Here is a 22,539-nt window from a genome sequence, read left to right on the forward strand (position 1 = left end):
ATCTGGAGAGTGGTGTGCTTGAAAACCAGGGCCATATCGATTTGGGGGAGGATTGCAAAAGAAAATTCCGTGGAGTTTGCAGAGCTTTTGGCCCAGGAATTCCAAATGTCTGTAAAGTTCCTCAAACTGTATGTAAAATAGTGTACATGTTTGTACATTTTTCTGGGGAGGGTTCATAACTCCCACCAAATTCTCAGAGGGCTCTGTATACACAAAAATGAACCCACATCTTGGACTAAAAGGGCCAGGGAGTGGAGCACAGTAGTGGTTATGTCCTTTTGGAATCTTAAGAAGTTTCTCCAATTCCTTGTTAGAAATCTCAGGTGTAGGGGCTCTTTCCATATTGTATATATAATATAGTCAACCAAAGACAAGCAGGTTCTCCAGAGCTGAGAAGCCCCGGTGAACTGCCATATAGCAGTTGGAGTGAGAGGCTGGTCCTGAGTTAGGAAGGAAAGGGAACAGAGCTTTACTTTTGGAAGCTCATCTACCTCATTTGTAAGGTAAAGGTAAAAACTGTCTTAAGAATGAGAAAAGGGCAGGGCGCCTGAGTGGCTCAGTTGGTTAAGCGACTGCCTTCGGCTCAGGTCATGATCCTGGAGTCCCGGGATCGAGTCCCGCATCGGGCTCCCTGCTCAGCAGGGAGTCTGCTTCTCCCTCTGACCCTCCTCCCTCTCATGCTCTCTGTCTCTCATTCTCTCTCTCGCAAATAAATAAAAAAAAAAATTAAAAAAAAAAAAAAAAGAATGAGAAAAGGGGCATCTGGGTGGCTCAGTGGTTAATAAGCGTCTGCCTTCGGCTCAGGTCATGATCCCAGGGTCCTGGGATCGAGCCCCGCATCAGGCTCCCAGCTGGGCAGGGGGCCTGCTTCTCCCTCTCCCTCTGCCACTCCCACTGCTTGTGCTCTCCTGCTCTCTGTCAAATAAATAAATAAAATCTAAAAAAAAAAAAAAAAAAGCGAGAAAAGAAGTGCCAACTACTCTAGGCAGCAAGCCCTGCGAGCTCAGCGGCTCACAGGCGAGAACAACAGTAGCAGCTGGACTAAAGCTACCGCCAGCTTCAGCACCGCCCCAAAACCAGCCAAGGGCACGAGTGCATGGTTCGTGCATGCTGTTTTTAGGTTCAGAGGTTAAGAGTATACGGTATTTAGTCATTATCCCTGACTCTTCGAGTGTGTTCTAGGGGATCATGTCTGATATGTATTTAAGATCATAGGCTCTGGGGGCGCCTGGGTGGCTCAGATGGTTAAGCGTCTGCCTTCGGCTCAGGTCATGATCCTGGAGTCCCGGGATCGAGTCCCGCATCGGGTTCCCTGCTCAGTGCAGAGCCTGCTTCTCCCTCTCCCTCTGCCACTTCCTCTGCTTGTGCTCTTCTGTCTATCTCTCTGTCAAATAAATAAATAAAATCTAAAAAAAAAAAAAAAAAAAAAGATCATAGGCTCTGGTAATTTCTACTTTAATTTAGGACTAACTACATAATCCTTGGCGAGAAAGTGAGGTTTCTCTGACAAGTGTGACTAGAGAAATGCCATGGGGAGCACCCAAAGGTGTCCTGACTTGTGACAACATAAAATACATTCCAGTTAAATAGATAAAAATGCATTTATTTCTAAAATGTGGCTTAACTACACTCACAGTGTGCTAAGCCAGTCTGGGAATGGATCTTGCAGCTCAGAGTCAAACCCGGCCAATGGAGGAGCAGTTGGGGCTCCTAGTTCTGGGCACCAAGATGTCACTCCTGCAGCAACTCAATCTACAGAGTTTTTCTTCAGGTGTTTTTTGTGACGTATGGAGAGTTGTTTTGGATTCCTCTGTACGACAGAGAGGTCCGACCTGGAGGAAGACCGGTAGCCCACATCCTCTGCTTTTATAGGCTTAATGATGTGACCTGGCTTGGTGACAACCTTCGGTGTAGTCAGCTTTTGGAAGGCCCTCTGCGTGTTCCACGTAGATCCTATAGGGGTCTGGATGGTCCTTTCAAATTGCCGATGGTGTGTGAATGGATATGGAAGCACCCGCACCTGGAAAGGAAAGTAGAGTGACTTGTTACGAGCCGGCCTGGGGTGTAGTTGGTAAACTCGAATGGCAACTGGTCGGTAGTTTAGTGCCAGGCCACAGTTCTATGTGGCTGCAGTGAGTGAAGCTACTGAGACATCAAGGAATCCCAAATGCCCCTGTCTAACCTTAAAAGTTCCAATCTGCTTGAGGACATCTGGGAGTGGAAGGGACTAATTGGGATTAGACACCCTGCTGGCTTACCCAACAGTCGGAATTGAAATATACGATACTGTGACCACAAGACACGTCTGGGCATTTGTGGGTCCCTGTGAATGCTGTGACCCTCCTACCCTCTTCGAGCTCTTAATCCCTTGCTTTCTTCTCCTTGAGACACAGGATTGACGTTTTAAAGAACCCAGAGGTTGACCATGAATCCTGAACTACACCAGGCTGTGATGCTTAGTTAGCTTCATCCTTTTTGGCATCACAGAATGTCAGAGCTGGAAGGCCCTAGATAATGGCAAAGGTCATCTCCCTTGGCTTCAGAATCTGGCGTAGAGAGGGGAAAGGATTTACCCAAGTAAATTATGAGCAGTGAGGGAGAACGGAACCTAGGGTTCCTTTCCTTGTCTAGTACTCTTCTCCACTCCAAACAGCGCTACCTTCAGACATTTAAATAACAATCTTTAAACACTTCCCCTGAAGGCCAAAGAAGAGGGGGGGAAAAATGTAAGCAGAAAAATCAGGAAGTTATAATCAGTAGTCTTTGGAGATGTTCAGTGGAACACTTGAGAAGCTGATACTGCTGGGTGGTCCTGGTGGTAGTGAAGGACACAGATTTTCTTTAGGTTAAGGGAATGTGTTGTCTTAGTGGGGTTGCTGCCTAGATCTGTGCATGTCACATAAAGAGAAAAAAACACCTGGGCAAAATATTCAGCCTTGGGAGGCTTGTCTTTCTTCCTTCAGCTTGAAGCACACTTTATTCTACTGCATGCTGGGACCTGCAGTCTATAGCTTATTAAAAAGATGAGGAAAATCAGGGAGATTCTTGGAAAACTGTCAGTTTACTGTGACTATTTTTTTTAAGACTTTTTATTTATTTATTTGACAGAGAGAGACAGCGAGAGAGGGAACACAAGTAGGGGGAGTGGGAGAGGGAGAAGCAGGTCTCCCGCCGAGCGGGGAGCCCGATGTGGGGCTCAATCCCAGGACCCTGGGATCATGACCTGAGCCGAAGGCAGACGCTTAACGACTGAGCCACCCAGGCGCCCCTGTATTTTTTTTTTTTTTAAAGGCAAGACTCCTGATTTTACTGAGGTCCACACTGCTCTTCCTGTCCTGGTGAAGCACACTTTTAACCCTTTTTTCTCTCTCTTTTATCCTATAACTGCCTGATCATTGCCTCTTTTGTGGTTATAGATCTGCAACTGGGATTACAATTCAATTTCCGCAGGGATTGGTTCACAAAATAAGAGCAGTAGAGTATTACTGAAATGATCATTTCTTACTTCTCTTTTGTAGCTATTAAATAGTTCCCCCTCTTTTTCAGAAGAAAAACTACAACTCATTTCAATATTATACTGGCTGGGGACAGGTCTCAGGGTCACAGACTTTCAGAATTGAAGGGAACATAAAAGTCATCGAGTCCAGTCTCATTCCTGAGTCCCCTCTACACACACTTATATCCCCAGGGCAACCCATTCTCCCTGTGGAGCAGGGGAAAGTTTTTCTTTCTTCCTTTTTTTTTTTTAAAGTGGGCTCCACGCCCAATGTGGGGCTTGAATTCATGACCCTGAGATCAAGAGCCACCTGTTCTATCGACTGAGCCAGCCCCAGAGTTTCTCCTTTAACTGAACTCCCTCCCTGTTTTTCCCTTAACTGCTACTTTATGTGACTGCACTCCACATGACAACCTTCAATATACCTGAAGACCATGATCATGCTCCAGTTTGCTTCTCTCTTGGGTAAATATCCCTGGCTTGTCATTGGACACAATTTTAATTCCACTGGCTGTCCTGAACGAGTACCAGTTTGTCTTCATTTTTCTTAAGATGCAGCTCAAACCTATGGCCTCTCAACATTACCTTGACTACAAATACAAGCCTGAGGAATGGTAATTCTTAGCTTGGTGAGACCTGTCTGCATTGGAATTATCTGGGGTGCTAGCTGAAAACGCAAATTCAGGGGCTTCACCATTGTTGCCAAGATTTTCCTTTAAGCCTCAACCTCTTCCTAGTCAGAAATTAAAACACCAGAATTGATCTGGAATTATTCATCTCAGAGCCAGTCAGTGATAAAGAGAACAGCTTTGATTCTGTGGTCAAGATCACACATCCCTCTTGACCACAGAGCACTAGAATATTCCTTTCAAGCAAGAGAGCTAGGCAGCAAAGGGTTTCTCTCTTCCTCACCTGATGAGCTGCTGCATGGACATTTCGCTTCTCATTGATAATCACATTTGGCAAATTCTTGTCTTTTCTTGGAGGACCCTCAGGGGTTTTAATGAGAAACCTGGAAAGCAGAACGGCAGGACGCCTGACTAAGAGCATTAAGGACTCAGTCAAAAGGGCAGGGAGGAGGCATGAGGGTGAAGTGGGAGAACCTGGTGCACTTCTGACAGGCTTTCTTCCCTGTTCTTACCGGCGTCTCTTCTTGGCACTGGGCTTTAGGCCCATACCACCCCACTCGCCCCAGCCAGGCAGAGTCAGGTCCACGTCCTTTGGCTTACTCGCCTCCACAGCTTCCCTCTTCTCTTTCAAGAAGTCTCTGATGACATCATCCCCGGCAAAAGCTTCCTTTATCATCTGCTTTTGATCTCTCTCCTCTTCATCTTCCTGGGAAAAAACAAGAGTGAGAGCTACAGCTTGCCTTAAGAGCCGTGGGAGAGCCGTGGTGGGAGAGCCGTGGTGGTTTCGGGCAAGAACGCTTGAATTTTGGGTTGTGACATTTTAGCGCCCCCTAGGGGGAAAGCGCTGAACAATGATGGTCTTGCAATCTTAAGGGATTGGTAGGCAATCCTGCTCTAATTTTCTTCTCTCTAGGGTAAATATCCCTAACTCCTTATCATATGACACAACTTTAAACTTTCAGTAAGGAAGCTGCAGCGTGGAGAAAGGAATGGCATGTGTTAGGAGGAGGAGCTCCAAGCGGCCTGGCCAGAGCATGCGTGTCCTCCGGCTTACATCCCTGAAAAGACAGGCCCTATAGGGCTCCTCACTTGAGCAGTTTCAATTACTTAGGCAGTCTTGGACCATTTCAGATCCCAGTGAATAGAGTCCAACCTTGGCAATAGCTCAATGACTCACCTTTGAGTTGTCCTGCCTGGCATCTGCTCAGAGCTTTGAGTGCCTCCTTTCCTCTGAGAGCAGTTTTAGAATCACCCCAGGGAAGGTTTGGTGGCTCAGGATTTAAGATGTGGGAGTCTGGGCAGCACTCACATAGTGGTGTCTACTGAACGGTCACCGGGACCAGCCTGGCCCCTTACTGTTCTGGGCCTTTCAACTACTGATATGTGCCCCCAGCACAACAAAACTTCCCTGATTCTACTCTCCGTGCAAGAAGGACACTTTCTGTACCAGCTCGGATCCCCCACAATGGCCCACGCCCCTGGCTCGGCTCACCAACTCCTCTACTGTCATGGGAACTGCCAAAGACTTCACAGAAGGAGATTTTGTGGTCAGGAGGTTCTGTAGATCAATCATTTGCTCCTTCCTTTTCTTTTCCTTGGGAGCATCAGGCTGATTATCTGGGTTCCTCTCCGACTGCTGCCCTTCCCCCACAGGCCTGGGGACCTCTTTATTTTGAAAACATCCTTCTTTGCCCAGCTCTTCTAGCTCCTCCAGGGTGTGTGCTCTCTCTGGCCTCTGCAACAACAGGGGCTCCTCTTCTGCCTCAGTAGGTTCCTCTCTCTGGACTGCCAGAACTGTCCTCACGGAACTCACGTTCTGCTTTCCAGACTGCTGGCTTTCCTTGTTGAGTTTCTGAGACAGTGCCCTCAGTTCAGACAGCACCTCCTGGCTGCTAGAACCTGGGGAAAGAAAGGAAAGCGGTCAGAAAAGGAGGCTGGAAGTTGCCTTGCCAAGGAGCATTTACTGAGCACACTCGACGAGCATTTAGGTGCTCCCATTCATGGGGCTCGGCACCACAGGGAAGAGAGGATTCCCTTCGCTAGATCTTTTGGAGAGTTCACTATCATTGCCTATCAAGTAGCATGCAATAGAGGTTAGTAGTTAAAAGCAGCATGTTGGGAAGCAGATGTCCTGGGTCCTAGTCCCAGCTATGTCAGTGACTCACTGCCTAACTGGAACTGTGGCTTAATTTCCCCCTGCAGTAAACCCCGCTTGGAGAGTTGGCCCCAAGTCCCAAATTTAAAAAAAAAAAAAAGCCGTTTTAACAGGTAGCCTCTGAATGCAATGTCACTGTAATTTATTATTTGTAATTTATAAAAATGTGATTTACCATTTGTAATTTACGCTGTCATTTCCTCTTTGTCCCAACCAAATCCAGCACTGTTTTATCTGAAAGCAGCCTTTCATAATCTGCTCTGGCCAAGTCAGGTTGCTTGGCATTTTCCAGTCACCGGCAACATCTGAGCAAATAAATACCACTAGGCTCTGAGAGCCCTGAGGGAAATATGGCAGGGACATACGTCTAAACTCTTCTTTGTTTGACTCGAGTTGCCTCCATTCCCAAGTTTATCCATCCTATTCCCTAGCTTTGGCCTGAAGCCTCTGAGAAGCTACTTAAATCTGCCCTTTGGACACATGTATATTTTTTCCATAAGGATCAAGGTCCTTGGCTCATTTTATTTGGGGTCCACAACTTCCCACTATTTTAGGATGCTATTTGCCTGAAGACTTGGGAACATTCTATTAATTTTTTATCCAAGGAAATCCAAATCCACCTTTCATACCACACAACCAACTGCTCTATACCTTTAGCAAGAGGATCAGCTTTTGAGGAAGCTCAGGACCATACGGCTGGTGTCCTGGGGTCGTATAAAGACTGCCCCCATGATCTTGGCCTGCGGTGGTGCTTTCCAAAGGCCTCTTGGAAGTGACTGCTTGTAACTATTAATCCCAGAACTCTCCAGCTGAGAACCCTAAGTAAAGGTCCTATGATACATTCTAAACGACAGCTCTTTCAAAATATTGTTTTTCATGGAAAAACAGATTCTTGCCATCATCTGAATGCATTATTTTTATAGGAAATAAAATCAGACCCAAGAATCTGCCTAGATAGCCAAGTGATTTCTAAATGTAGTTTCCTGAGCAGACTTTCTCTCCAGAATGGGAGCTTTCTGACCTGTCTCAAGGGTGCTAAGGTTGTTAATATGAAATCTCTTGAAAATAACAGAAAATATAATACACGAATCGAGTGTGAGCATGGGGTGACAATTCTAATTTGCCACGTAGCCTGTGGAGTCCTTCATTCCTGTCAAGAAAGTCTTATCCCACATTCGCACATATCAACCGACATCGTGAAGTGCTAAAAATGCCACTCCTACTTTACAAACAAAACCGGAAACGGCAGCAGTAATTCGAAGAAATTTCATAATGCCTCAAAATCCGCCTGTGTCTGTGGGTACGAACGGCCTTTCGGACTTGCCGTGCTACCACATGCAGTTGGGTCTGGTTTGTGGGCACCAGTCATGTTAGCTCCTGCCCTTACTTCAAGGATGGAGAGGTTCTGTCTCTGATGACCATAGGCCCTCAAGAGCAGAAAACATATCCGAATACACCTTGTACAGCCATGCAGATGACTGTGTATTAAATGCCTTTGAAGAAAAACGGTTATTATGAATCTGTCTTCTCTTCAGGGACCCACGGCATTCTCTGGAAAGTCCCTAGAGCCGAATCACTCAGCAGCCGTGTGCGTGGACAGTTTGCCTCTCTCGGTCCGTCCACAGCACTAGCACTGGGCAGCTCTTCAGTCCAGTCCACCACAACTCACCTTTTGGCTCTTGTCTGCTCACCAGCTCGGCGTCCTGGTTGAGCCCAGACTTTTTCCGAAGTGATCGCCTTTCCTCGAATTCATTCAACAAAATTTCTTCCTCTGCCCCTGGTCTTTCTTCTTCCTCATTCTCAGAAGCCTCGTGGGCCACAGGCTCCGGAAGTTGCTCAGGGTCCTGGACTTTGATCTCTTTTGTGCCTCTGGAGTGATTCCTGAGCATCCACGGGTTCGGTCCATTGGCATCCATCTGGATCTCATTCACTGCATCAGGGACAAGTTCACCCTCTTCCTCCACACCTTCCTCCTCTTCCTCACTGTCGGAGGCCACCTGGAGCTTCTGCGTCAGTTCTTTGTTCCTGGCCAATTGTTCCTGCATAGCCTGGCGAGCCTGGAGGAAGGAGTCACAGCACGAGTGCCTTGTCATTAGTGACTGCAACGACACCTTGCCTGGTTCATTTCGTAAAGCTGCCTCCTCTCAATTTGACTTAAGTATTTCTTACCAGTACCTACTGTTTAAACTGCACATATACCACTGTGTTAACGGCTATGGAATAATATGGGAGACAAATTCTTTGTCCTCAAGGAAATCAACACGTGAAACAAGGTGTAAAAAAAAAAAAAAAAAAAAAAAAAAAAGCTCCTCTCCCCTTTAACTGGACTTGCCTTCAATGCTGTTTCCCTTTCATCTCTCCTTTTCCACCTTGTTCCTGGTTCTTTTCCTCTCTGCCTTAGAGATTTTCTGATGCCTTTTTAGAATCCTGGTTTTCCATTCTTCCTCAGGGCTCTTCCCCAACTCTGCTTCTGCTAGCATCCTTATGGACTGATTTTCCTTTCTGTCCTCCAATTCCATCTCTTCTCTCACCCCGATGATCTCTTACCTCCAGGTCATATTTGGCCATAATTGCCTTTGACTTGGCCCATTTCCCACTGTTCTGGTGCTTAAGGCTCATTCGCTCCTGGAAAGAAAGGGCAGAGTGAGATTCTTACCACTTTCTGGGGGAAAGCCGGTTCAAGGGGTGGGGGGCAAGAGGCAGCCTCACCATCATTCTGGCCTTTTCAATTTTTTCCAGTTCTTCCAATGCTGCGGTAGGATTAACCTTCCGCAGCTTCTCAAACTCTTTGAGGGCTTTCCTGGCCTTTCCTTTCTTCAGAACCTTGTGATACCTATAGAGTGAGAGGGCAGAGATTTAGCTGAAACACTGATGCCACACACAAAAGTGTCCCCGCTCCCCAAGGGGTTTCCCTATGCAGGGGCTAGAAAGGACATCACAGAGCTGGCTGACTACAGGGAACCAGTTTGGGACCTGAGAGGTCTGGCAAGCCTCTCCGTCCCTGCAGCCCCCAGGGGCACACCTCTGCAGGGCAAAGAGTCCCCTCTGCTTCTAGAGCGCAAGGCAAGAGTAGAAGTTCCAAAGAGGCAAAAAGGCAGGAAGGAAGCCCTACTGGCCTCAACAGCTGTAGAATTCAGAGCTCATTCTGCAGAACCACTCCGTGATGTCCTGGAAGGGAGAGAAAGTAATTGAACAGTCCTCTTTTTAGCAAAACCAAGATTGAAAGCCAAAGCCAGAGGAGAGGGCACTACCGAAGCAGGCAAAACTATGAGGTTGGACTGAGAAAAAAAAATGCTAGTCACTCCTATTTGGGACCTCTTCCACATGACCCCAGCTGCTACGTCAGAGGCTCTTTCCTATGGACTCATGATTAGTCACATCACTTTCTTCCAGGGCACCCATGGCCACTTCAATAGGGGCCTCCTTACTTTTTGCTCTTGATTTTCTTTTCTCTTCGAGCCCTGGCTTCATAGTAGGACTGCAGGGCCCGGGCCCTCTGAAGCTCTGCTCGGCGCACCTTAGCCTACAATGAATGACATTCACAGTGACTCCTGGGCTTGAGGGCAAATACTGGGAGGAACAGAACACATCTGGATGTATCAAAGGGCCTGTTACACTTACGTCTTCCAGGCTCATTGCTTTGAGAGAGGCCTTTTCCACTGGAGTCAGTAAAGGGTCCGTCACTGGCTGCTTGTTCTTATGGAGGAGGTTAAAAACTTCCTGCTCCAGGGGAGTTCTTGCCTTAAGGAGGGAAGAGAACATTCTAAGTCTTAAGCCATGCTCCTGGCGTCCCTGTTTACAATCCTATGACCATCTACTTTATAATACTATAATGGGAATTACAAACTGGAAAGGATTGGCTGTTACAGTAAGAGAAAGGGTTTCAGTCTCGCTGTTCAGCAGTGTAGATAAAACCTCATTTTCTTCCGATTTAAGACAACTTCAGCAAGGGGATTCTAAAACTACTCTCTAATATTACTGAGGGGATCACTCTGTTCAGATTACCAAAATATGTAAAACAGAATACCATTCTCTTAAATATCAAAGCAGGATGCCCTTAAGGTAAATGCTGGCAGGACGGAGGGACAGCAGTACCAAACTGTCAGTTCTGATAGTGGCAAAACAAAATGGTCCCTGTATTACGTATATTTGAAGTACGTATGTGTATTATTGTAAGTTAGGAATTGAAGACTCGGGCGCCTGGCTGGCTCAGTAGGTTAAGCTTCTGCCTTCGGCTCAGGTCATGATCTCAGGGTTCTGGGATGGAGCCCCACATCAGGCTCCCTGCTCTGCGGGGAGTCTGCTTCTCCCTCTGCCCTAACCCTGCTCATGCTCACTCTCGCTATCTCTCGCTCTCAAATAAATATTTTTTAAAAAAAGGAATTTAAGATTCTTACAAGCCTTTTTTTTTTTTTTTAAGATTTTATTTATTTATTCATGAGAGACAGAGAGAGAGAGAGAAGCAGAGGGAGAAGCAGGCTCCCAAGGAGTAGGGAACCCGATGCGGGACTCGATCCCAGGACCCTGGGATCATGACCTGAGCCGAAGGCAGACGCTTAACCATCTGAGCCACCCAGGCGCCCTCTTATAAGCTTCCTTTAAAGAATATTTCTAGAAGAAAGGGGGAGGTCTTAGCTTCCTGACAGTTCAAATTTAACTCTAGTCATTTTTTTAAAGGTTTTTTCTCAATCCTTTTTTTTAAAGATTTATTTTATTTTATTTATCTGTCAGAGAGAGTGTGAGAGAGCGCAAGCAGAGGGAGCGGCAGGCAGAGGGAAAAGCAGGCTCCCTGCTGAATAAGGAGCCCGATGTGGGACTTGATCCCAGGACCCTGGGATCGTGACCTGAGCTGAAGGCAGATGCTTAACGACTGAGCCACCCAGGCATCCCAACTCTAGTCATTTTCTAATTTTGGTTCCTATCCCTTAGTTTCCATTTAACTTTGCATGCTACGTAGTCTATATATATGAAATGAATGGACTGAACCAGTTACTTCACATGTCAACAAAGACGCTGTTTACTCCTTGACTGATACTGTGTAGATGGTTAAAATAATCAGGCTGATCATGCCATGGTCCACTTTGGCAAGGCACAAAGATAGCCCTAGGCAACAGAGCCAGTTTCAAACCTCACACATGTATTATATGAGGTTTTCTTCAACAGCCATATACATCATGGTGGGTATTAACAAATATCTGGACAAATGCATAAACACAGATCACCACAAGTTACACGGCGCTATTGATTTAACCATAAACCTATTCTACTGAATGGTAAAGGTGCATGTTCTTCCATTTTTAGTATTTGCAGTAGTGATCAATCACAGGCTACAAAATGATTTATATTACAATGTTGTAATCTACCTCCAATTCAATTTACAAACATTTATTGATTGCAGCTACATTCCAGGTACTTGTGCAGGGTGCTAGGAATACACAATTGATTAAGATTGTTCCTGTCCTCATAGAGCTCAGAGCCTTTCAGAGGGAAGAGACACAGGTACCACTGGCAACATAATGGGTCACATATTAATCCATCGGAGTGATCACAAAGGAAGTGAACAATAATTTTGATTAGGAGGTGGGTTATGCTTGGGGAAGGACTTTTTGAATTAGGCTTTGAGGCATTAAGTACAATTCTGTAAGGGCGGGGGGGATGGAGATGAGTGTAAATAGAAACACATATATGGAGAGATATGTAAGGGAAAATGTTTTGTCCAGCGTAGCTAAAACACGAGGCACTTCTGTCTTGTTCTATAAGTAAAGAGCCTTTTGAAGGATTTTAAGCAGGAGACACTCAGTTTTGTGTTTTGGAAAGAAAATCCTGGCGCTCATGTAAGGGTTTATATGTAAAGTGCCAAATGACAGGTGAAAATGAGAAGAGGAACCAGGGATCTGAGAGCTATTACGGAGAAAATTTACAGGAGTAGCCCACCATGTGGGCTGGGGAGGGGTAGCAGTTAAGGGGGGAGGAGCGGGAGAAGGGGGAAGAAGAATCAGATGGCTGAGGTTTCCAACCTAAGGGACCAGGGTAGGGAGTTATGCTGTTGACTGAGTTACAGAATGAAGGAAAATGCCAAGCTTACTTTGTTGTGTGTGAAGTTTAAGTTGCATATGGGAGATCCAGGCGAGGCCTGCTGATCATATGGAATATGGGACTGGAGCTCAGAAGAAGGCATCTAGAGTGATCTGTAGTATATATGGGTGATAGCCAAAAGCCATGGAATTTACAGAGCAATAATAAAAAGAACTAAGGAAAAGTCAGATAGATTAAAAAAAAAAATCAGACTATGTCATCACAGAAGCCAAGGGAGGAGAGTTTTTTGTTTTTTGTTTTTTTTTTTTTTTTACCAATGTGATGTGTCAGAAGCGTCCAATAGGCTGAAGCCTCAGAGGGCCTGGGATTTGGCAATTCAGAGGCCTCTCACTAATACCCTCTGAGAGAAGATTCAGTAGGGTAGTAGGGAAAGAAGGTAAGAGTACAGAGGCAGCAGTGGAGACAGCTCTTCCCAAAGCAAATTCCTCATCAACTAACAAAATTTACTTTATTTTTTTTAAAGTTTAAAATTAAATTTATTTGCTTTTCGTTTGTACACTCTGGGTTAGAGTAAGTCAAAGAGGTTTCTTTACTGTCTTCTCATAGCCTTTTAAATGCTAGTGTATATTATGAACTGCCAATTTCCAGCAAGGGCATGCCACATTTTCTAGCAACGGAACCCCACCTTTTTGAGGGTGTATTGAGAAACTAGGGTTTTGAGGAGAACACTTTGGGTAATGCTAGTGTAGGCTGCTAGGGGCTGGGAAGGTACCTTACATCATTTCTAGCACTTTGCAGTTTACAAATGCTTTCTCATGCATTATCCCATTTAAATCTTCTTGGAGTGAAATGGAATTTTCGGAAGCTGGGCCAAAACTATAGTGCAGACTTTTTGGATTCTTAATCTCTGGAGTCCTTGGTACTTTGCATTCTAGGTTATAAGAAGAGAACTCAGTTGCTAACCAGAAAGCATGCCCTGACCTAAGCATTTCCTTACTGCTCTGTGCCATACTGGCCTAATTTCTCAAAAATGGATCTTAGAGGGCGCCTGGGTAGCTCAGCTGGTTAAGCGTCCCAGGGTCCTCGGATCGAGTCCCACATCAGGCTCCCTGCTCAGTGGGGAGTCTGCTTCTCCCTCTGCCCATACCCCTGCTCATGTGCATGCACACGTGCTCTCTCACTCCCTCTCTCTCGCAAAAATAAATAAATGAAATCTTTAAAAAAATGAATCTTAGAATAAATGGTAGATTCATGTATAGCATTTGGTGGTGGGGGGGCTCCACTCTGTCTTGCACAGTGGTTCTGGAGAGCAAAGGTTGTACCATTCTTAATGTAACCTACTCCTCCACCATCTCATGTTTAATAACCAACTAGGCATTTTCCAGCTATCTCCAAGATGACACTGTCATTTGGAAAAAGCAAGGTGCAGAAGAATGTGTAGTAGCGTGCTACTACTCTTTTGATTAAAAAAACGAGGTAAACACAAATATAGCAATGAAACTCTCAGGTTAACAACAACAAAAAAACTTACAAAAGTGGTTATTTCCGAGTGAGTATGGGGGTAAAAATGAGCAGATGGGGGACAGAGGTGGGGTCAGACTTTTCACAATATATCTTCTATACTTTTTATTTTTGAATCCTACAAATTGTATTACCTCTTAATTTTTTTTCCTAAAGTCTCCCTTCCATCCTGCAGCCACACTTTAAACCTGATCTCTTTTTCTTGTGGAAAAGGAAGCATCCTAGAAAGAGAATGGTAGTGACTTCAACAACAATATCTGAAACAGAGCTTATCCCCATAATAAGCAATGGCTTGCTCAGTGTCTAGCTATGGCAGCAAGCCATGTTTACTTTGATTAGCGTTAATTAGCTCAACTTCCTGACAAATAGAACACTATTATTTCTGGATTCTTAGGAAGCAGAGAAGCAGCATAAAGAGGGCATCTATCCATAGTTTGGGCACTGCTGTTTTTCACCACTCCTACTTAAGACAGAATATCCCATTACAAACTCCATAAGCAATGGCATATTGGAAAAGGAAGTCTAATTGTTCAGAAATTGTTCACAGACTAAAAATTGAGACTTTGGGGACGAACACAGGATTACCAACAAGGGCATAACTACCGTTCCACCCCCAGTCCCATCATTTCATAAAAGAAAAGCTATTTTAACGCTATTAAAATGGAAAGCATAGCCTCATAGTAAAGAAGAGCTGGTTAACTTTATATCCGCCATACTCACAATTATCTTTTTTAGTTCAGATGAATGCAAAATTTGCCAGGGATTAGTGTCTGGACAACCCAGCTCTAAGATAACTTTTTTATTTTCTGCAGCTCAGAGTCATAATGAGCTACTTGCTAAACTTCTAGTCATGACTCATGATACATTATTTGTTAATGTGGTAGTCCTTTAAAAGCAAACTGGTTCTACTGCTCAGATGTCATCCTACTACGGCTCAGTAATGCTGCTGAGTTCCTGATTTTCCCCAGATCAGAATGCAGCTTTAAAAACTGGGGTATGAAAAAGAAAACAGGACTCTGTTCCCTCTCTACTGGCAAAGATGCTTTCACACAAAAACATGGACATAACCATGTGCTGTGTGCTTACAATTGGGTGAAGGGTGACTATAGAGCAATTCTGGCTATTGCATGACTGACCATGAGTCTTGCTGCCCCCTCTCCCTTCCTTGACTGCTAAAGACTGCAGCCGGGGTCTTGGCTTACCAGGTCCAATCCCATCAATCTCACCTGCCAAGGTGCAGTTTCCTGGTGTGGCACTCACCTTCCAGCCACTGAGCACATGTTCGATGGGAGCAAAGACTGACTGCTCTTTCTTCAGGGGAAAAACCAGCTGCTCTGCTTGCCGGTTCTTCAGGACGATGGGATCCCATTTGGAGAGGGCTTGTGAGGTTTTATTGAATGCCACTTCTCTGTGAATCTGAAACAGGCAAAGTACATGAAAGGAAAGAGCCACGAAATTAAGCACTGAACTCAAAGGACCAGCAGGGAATCAGGGGCCAATGTTTCCCAGCCCAAGAGTCAGTATGCTAGAGAGTAGCTCTTGCTTACTTCTCAGGACGCAGTCCCTCTGAGGTGCGTTTTAATCTTTTCCATGGCAATCACAATTTCCCCCTCTCCCATGTTCCAGGCTTCCCCCCACCTTCCCTTCTTACCCTATTTTTCCTTGTCAGTCCGCTTTCTTCCCCTTAATAGACCACTTTCTCTACAACTCACCCGCTCAACCTCTTCTTTGTTAAGGGGTAACTCCACAGTCTTCTTTGATTTGACTCTATTCAGTTGCTTTTTCACAGCAGCCAGTGAGGACGAAGTTTTAACAGGCCCAAGTAGATCTGAAAGGACTAGCTTTTCTCCTGATCCTGCAGAAAGGCCAAACTTTCTGGTCAGACTGAGAAGTGAGGCAAAAATCTCAATATAACATACGGAGACACCTCAGTAGAAAATGCTGGTAGACAGGCCAATGTGTAGGGAGGAAGCAGGAATAATTCTCTTACTTTAACCGCCATAGTGACACCATCGCTTTCCTACATTCCCAAATGTGTTGAAGGGTGGAAGAGAGGAGAAAATTATTTATTTTAAAAAGTCATTTGCGGGACGCCTGGGTGGCTCAGTCGGTTAAGCGTCTGCCTTCAGCTCAGGTCATGATGCCAGGGTCCTGGGATCGAGTCCCGCATCGGGCTCCCTGCTCTGCGGGTCTGCCTCTGCCTCTCTCTCATGAATAAATAAATAAAATCTTTAAAAAAAAAAAAGTCATTTGCTTTTCTCTTGGTCTTTCTGCTTCTACTTTTGCCTCACTGCACTTCATTCTTCACACAGCAGCCAAAGTGGTATTTTGAAACTGTAAATCACAGCATGTCAGGATCCTGCTGAAAATCCTCCAGTGGCTCCCCTTTATACTTGGAATCACATCATTCTAAAGGACACAGCCCAGCCAAACTAAAGCAGCCACTCAGTCACTTTACTGCACCACCAGGTTTTAATCCTTATTATCTCCCCCCTTGATCTTCCCTTAGAATGTTAGACTCCATGAAGCGTTTCTCCCATCTTATTCTTCATTGTAGCCCCAGTATCTATTAAACTGTCCTGAAACTGATACATAGTAGAAATATAAGTATTTGTTGAATGAATAAGCTTGAAGAATACACTGTTATTTGTTCTGAGGAGTTACATTAGTGGTTACTAGAAGCCTGTAACTCATTGGAGCTGCCTAAATTGTGAATATGGTGAAAAAGATACGCATCTAGACTTCATATCAGGTTAAAATCCCAACTCTGCAATTTATTAGATCATGTATTCACATTAGGGGCGATTATCACTCACCCACTCAAGGGATGAAAATTGGTTCTGGAGGTGGGGGAGTGGTGAAAAAAAAATCTTTTTTTTTTTTTTAATTTTTTTTAAAGATTTTTATTTATTTATTTGACAAAGAGAGACACAGTTAGAGAGGGAACACAAGCAGGGGGAGTGGGAGAGAGAGAAGCAGGCTCCCCGCGGAGCAGGGAGCCCGATGCGGAGCTTGATTCCAGGACCCTGGGATCATGACCTGAGCCAAAGGCAGACGCTTAACGACTGAGCCACCCAGGCACCCCGAAAAAAAAAAATCTTAAGATATTCCCAACTTCTGGTGTTCCTCCAAAGCTCAACTCTATCCAACAAAAATCTTATTCCTTGTTATCTGATTTCCTGGCTGTGGGGGTGGGAGTGGGGAGGGGGAGAGGCAATGAAAAAAAAAAAGTCTAAAAAGGCTTCTCAGGGAACAATACAGAAAAGAGGTCGAGAAACATTGTACTAGGAGAAGGCCCTTAAGTAAGTAACTTGACTTCTTCTTCTTCTTTTTTTTTTTAAGATTTTATTTATTTGCGAGAGAGAGAATGAGAGACAGAGAGCATGAGAGGGGGGAGGGTCAGAGGGAGAAGCAGACTCCCTGCTGAGCAGGGAGCCTGATGTGGGATTCGATCCCGGGACTCCAGGATCATGACCTGAGCCGAAGGCAGTCGCTTAACCAACTGAGCCACCCAGGCGCCCCAGTAACTTGACTTCTTGAGCTCCAGCAGATTATCTGCCTGTCCAAACTCAAAGCACTGTAAGAACTGAAATAAAAATAAAATCGTGAATGTGATTAAGCTAGTGAGAGGTAGCTGCCTTCATTCATGTCCCTGTACCCTAGAAGTAGCTCATTGGTGGGAGACCTTGACTATGGCCTTTAAGGCTTTCTTCTAGAAATGGAAGAAACTCAAGGGCATCTGACTGTCTTTCTTCACCCACTCACAGGTAAGTATTTATGGTATGATCCATTAACCATATCAAGAACAGTTCCAGGGGGGTGGGGGTGAAGTGACCATTATGCTTTTAACTCCATAAGCTCCACGAACAGATTGCTTCCTTTGTTAACTTACCTTCAGAAGTGACATTGAACTCTGACACCTTCAGACTAGCTTCAGATCTTTCAGCCAATTTCCTCCTGAAATTAGGCAAAGCAGAATATAGTACATTTCCCCACGTTTTGCTGGGGAAAGCACTTCTCTTTTCAAACAAGGCTTTGGTTTCAGGTATTTCTCTTCTAGAATCAGGTTTTGTCACAAAGAAACCAGGAAATCTGTTCCTAACCTGGACTTGGTTGTCTAACCATCTCTTAATGTAGACTCAGCCACTCAAAAACACAAGGCAATATGAGGTAGGCATAGCGGAAAAGGTACTGGACTTGGATTCAAACATACCTAGATCTGAATCCTGGATCTGCCACTTATGAGCAGAATGACTTTGGAGCAAGTCAATTAACTTTTCTAACGGGGATAAGTAGTTCCTAGTCAATGCTTCAAAAGACTATAATTATGGATTAAGAATTCAAATGCACAAAGGCCTAACACAATAACTGCTAAACAATTACATAATGCTTATTATACGCTGGGCACTGGTTTAAGATCTTTATGCTTATTAACTCATTTAAATGTCATGATGACCCTCTGAGGTAGGTAATGTTATTAATCTTATTTTCTAGTTGAAGAAATTTAGGTGCAGAGAGGATAAAAATTTGCCTACACAGTGTGTCTCTAAAGTATGTGCTCTTAATAATGATGCTGACACTTGTGTTTTCATTGTCTTAGGCACTCAATAAATGTTTTTTTTTTAGATTTTATTTATTTATTTAAAGATTTTTATTTATTTACTTGAGAGATAGAGAGAGCATGCGGCAGGAGCACAGCAAGCAGGGGAGGAGCAGAGGGAGAGGGACAAGCAGACTCTGCGCTGAGTGCAGAGCCCAACTCAGGCTTGATCCCAGCACCCTGAGATCATGACCTGAGCTGAAACTAGGAGTCAGATGCTCAAATGACTGAGCAAGCCAGGAGCCCCAGCACTCAATGTTAGTTGCAGATCTGTCTCATGGAATCAGCTATAATTATAACCTGTTCAAATGGACGGGAGTGTTACCTATTCTTTCCATCAAGGGAACTGATTGCTTCCAGAAGCTTTTGATGCTTTCTCTCTCCATCAATGTCCCCCTAGACACAGAAAAGGAAAAACCATCAGAATAAGGGAAAGGAAAAGACAGCATGGAAATCTCTTGTTCTTTTGGTCAGTGGAGGATTGGGGAATCAGATGAGGTCTAGTGTGCAGGCATTCAAGCTCAAACAAAGAACGGCTTCAAGAGCCAAACTTCCTCATAAAGACCATAGTGCCTAGTGATCTGTAGCTAATGTCATGCCTCTCTCTTAATCAGTCTTGAGAAGAAAAGTGCTATGAGAATGTCTCTGTATAGAATATATAGCATGATCTGACACAGAAACATTCACATTAAAAAAACACAAACTTTCAGTAGTTTTGTCAAGAGAATAAAGAGTTGGAATTCCTATAGCATTTGTTGGCGAGCCAGCTTAATTACGTATATGTATATTTCAGTCAGACACAGACAGTCCATTACTTATGATGGTTTGTTTGACTTACAATTTTTTGACTTTATGATGGTGAGAAAGTGACAGGTGTTTAGTAGAAACTGTATTTCAAATGTGAATTTTGATCTTTTCCCAGGCTGGCAACATGGGATATGATTCTTGTGATGCTGGGCAGTGGCAGTGAGCTGCAGCTCCTGTCAACCACACAATCATCAGGGTAAATAACTGATACACTTAGAACCATTCTACACCCACACAACCATTCTGGTTTGTATTTTCAGTATAGTAGTCAATATATTACATGAGATATTCACCACCTTATTCTAAAATAGACATTGTGTTAGATGATTTTGCCCAACTGCAGGCTAATGTAAATGTTCAGAGCAAGTTTAAGGTGGGCTAGGCTGTTATGATGTTCAGTAGTTAGGGGCATTAAATGCATTTTCATTTACAATATTTTCAATTTATGATGGGTTTATCAGATGTAATGCCATCTTAAATTGAGGAAGATTTGTAATTAAATACCTCTACAAAAATCCAAACTTGGGTAATAGGGAAATCATATAATGAAGATCATGTGTTTTAGTCTTATATACTCAACTATACTTAGGCAACTTGAAAACAGTGTATCTTATACAGTCTTCAAATTCCCATAGCACTTAATACAATATCTTATACATGAAACACTAAATGACTATTTGTAATTTATTTGCAAGACCTGAAAAAAATATAAACAATGTTGCCACCATTTTTCTGTCGAGTAACTGTGAGGCAGAAGGGGAACCAGAGAAGGCAGTTTAGCAGCTGTCACCCACCTCATCTTCACTGGGGCTCAAGGGGTCGTCTTTGGACAAATCTTCTAGTTCTTCCTGTTGGCTTAAAGCCAGAAGGCTGTTAAAGGAGATAAAAGAGAAATATTATCAATTGAAATAACTTCTATTACAACAATCTCTAAAACATAACTTCGGTATTTAAGCACAGAATGGTCCTATCCCCTGGAAGAGGTACAAACCAAGCAATGTGGACACTTAAGAGATTTGTCAAGACATTAAATTTAAAATGAAGTCAGGCATCATCCCCATGGGGTGAGCAGTGGGTGCTAACACCCCTACAGAATTGCATGGAATGAAAAAGAGCTAACCCTCTTCAGTTATTGGTACTGAATTTTCCACTGACCTCCGGGAAGCTGTAAAAATGTTAAGACTCTAGGTAAGGTGACAGAAGGCACTGTTGCTGGCCCTTGAGGCAAGGCAGTTTCACCATTAATATTTCTAAGCATCCTCCAAATGGAAGACACCTTTATAGGTGCAGCTTACTCAAAAGTGACATGTCGATCACTTGTTCCCAGGAATGGGGAAAGGGGGAATTGGACGAAAGCAGCTGAGTTAACAGTTTTTCCTGGGGCCTTCTCGGCAAAGTAGGTACTTAACTAAGGAGACTGGTACCCTGAACCAAGTTATAGATTCTATTACCTAACAGTATGTACCAATCTTTACAAGGCAACCATTACAACCATTACATTTACAAGGCATCCAAGATAAGGGGAATTTATAACGCAGGAACTCCCGACACCGAGAGTCGGAACGCGCCTCGGCAGCAGCAAAGGGAGTCACATGATGAGGAAAGTGCAACAAATTAGCTGGAGAGGGAGAAGCCGCATCAGGACCAATAGGAATGAGGCTAAAAAGCTGGGGAGCGGAGGGAGTGAATTAAATTAAATCAGAAGGACTTTTCAAGGATGTTATCGCGGAAATTGTAATGAATGGTGAGGTCTTGGAAGAGGAACAACTGTCGTCTGTTAAAAGGCGGCTTCCATTCCTCAAAACCGGGGGACCCGGCCCCAACGACACCCAGGCCCCCCGCTCCGATCTTTATCCCTCACCTTTCCGCAGCCCGGACCACGTTCATCTCGGCAGCCTGTCTCTCACATGGGCCACAAGCGGAAGCCGAAAGGAAATCAATTTCCGTGCCGGCCGCAAAGCAATTTCTGCTTCCGCCAATCACGCGCTGCGTGTCGCGTCACTTCCGCCCCGCCCCAAGGCTTGCAAGAAACTGGAGACGCTTCGGGAGGGGCCTGCAGGAGTCCCGGACACTGGAGTTTAAAGCCTGTCAGCGGGCGGAGCTTTGCTCCCCCAACCTCCCCGTCATTTCTGGTTCGCGCTCCCGGCTCGTGGTTTCCTCGTGGCCCAAGGTGGGTGAGCTTAGGGCGAGGGCGCTGCGCTGTCGGGGACCGGCCGAGCCTTGGTTGTCGCTGCCTGATCTGAAAGGAAAGGCTCCCGCGCCCGTCCGTGTTCCACAGAGTCCTGCGAGTCCGGCACCGGCCAGCTCGAGGCTTTCTCGAACGCCAGTGAAGTGGCCAGCGTTGTGCTAGGCCCCCGAGATTCGGCGGTGAACGAAGCAAGTTTCCTCCCCTCCGAAGGAAAAATCCCCTTTCGTCTTGTGTCCCCTTGTAATTGCAGCTCCAGGTTCCTCCTACCGTAGGTAACAGAGGTTCTTCCAAGAATGGGCTGTGTTGGTGGCTGCAACATCCTCACCTCCCATCAACTGTTAAGACTTTTTTTTTTTAATTAAAAAGCAGAAAAATAACATACGAAAACGTTCTTGCCATCTCTTTTAAGCCACTTCCATTTTGCTTTTGCCCCACTATTCCACTGAAACTGCTCTGAACAAGATCCTCAGTGACACCCAAGGTTGCTAAATAAAACAGACACTTCTCACTCAGTCTTTGTCCTCCCAGAACTTTGTGTGGTATTTGATACTGTTGGTTTGTTTTCTTACTCATATTCAGGAAATGTTTTTGACCATTTACTATGTGTCGGGGGAACGCTGGTGCACAAAACAGACATGTTCCATGGCTTCATACGACTGACTTTCTAGAGGGATTACAGATAATTTTGTCGTTATTGAACTCCATCCTGGGCTTGCCTGACACCCCTCTCTCCTGGCATCTTAGCTTCATGGCCAACTTCTTCACTGCTGGATACTTTTTCTGTACTTACTCCCTAAATGATGATGTTCCCCAGGCTCTGTTCTCAGCCTGTTTGTCTATTCCGCATGCTCTTCTTTTTTTTAAGTTTTTAATTTTTTTTTTAGTAATCTCTACATGCAATGTGGGGCTTGAACTCATCACCCCAAGATCAAGCATCGCAGTCTCCACCAACTGAACCAACCAGATGCCCCTCCACATGCTCTTCTTAAGCTTTTAACACTTGTATGAGAACTTCAAAATCTATATGTCTAGCTCAGATCTTTTTCTTGAGTTCCAGACTAGTATCTCTGATGGCTTCCTGGCAGTCCTTTTTGTTCCACAGGCACA

General features: G+C 44.7%; 1 protein-coding gene across 2 annotated transcripts; it reads right to left on the bottom strand.

The window, feature by feature from the left end:
* Positions 1–1,582: 1,582 nt before the first annotated feature.
* On the bottom strand, positions 1,583–21,197 carry UTP14A (UTP14A small subunit processome component). 2 transcript variants are annotated; one of them, XM_021685747.1, is made up of 15 exons: positions 21,106–21,186; positions 20,039–20,114; positions 18,763–18,833; positions 17,730–17,794; positions 15,550–15,692; positions 15,098–15,253; positions 9,902–10,021; positions 9,709–9,803; positions 8,990–9,113; positions 8,828–8,905; positions 7,950–8,337; positions 5,618–6,024; positions 4,638–4,831; positions 4,409–4,508; positions 1,583–2,020 (listed from the first exon to the last, which is right to left on the bottom strand). In XM_021685747.1, the coding sequence occupies exons 1-15, from the start codon at positions 21,129–21,131 to the stop codon at positions 1,748–1,750; spliced, it is 2,316 nt and encodes a 771-aa protein (XP_021541422.1). In that variant the 5' UTR covers positions 21,132–21,186; the 3' UTR covers positions 1,583–1,747. The 2 variants fall into 2 exon arrangements, with proteins under 2 accessions (XP_021541422.1, XP_021541432.1); XM_021685757.2 differs by lacking the exon at positions 4,409–4,508 and having other exon boundaries at positions 21,106–21,197.
* Positions 21,198–22,539: the final 1,342 nt, after the last annotated feature.

Source organism: Neomonachus schauinslandi, chromosome X (assembly GCF_002201575.2).
Source record: "Neomonachus schauinslandi chromosome X, ASM220157v2, whole genome shotgun sequence".
Taxonomy (NCBI): domain Eukaryota; kingdom Metazoa; phylum Chordata; class Mammalia; order Carnivora; family Phocidae; genus Neomonachus; species Neomonachus schauinslandi.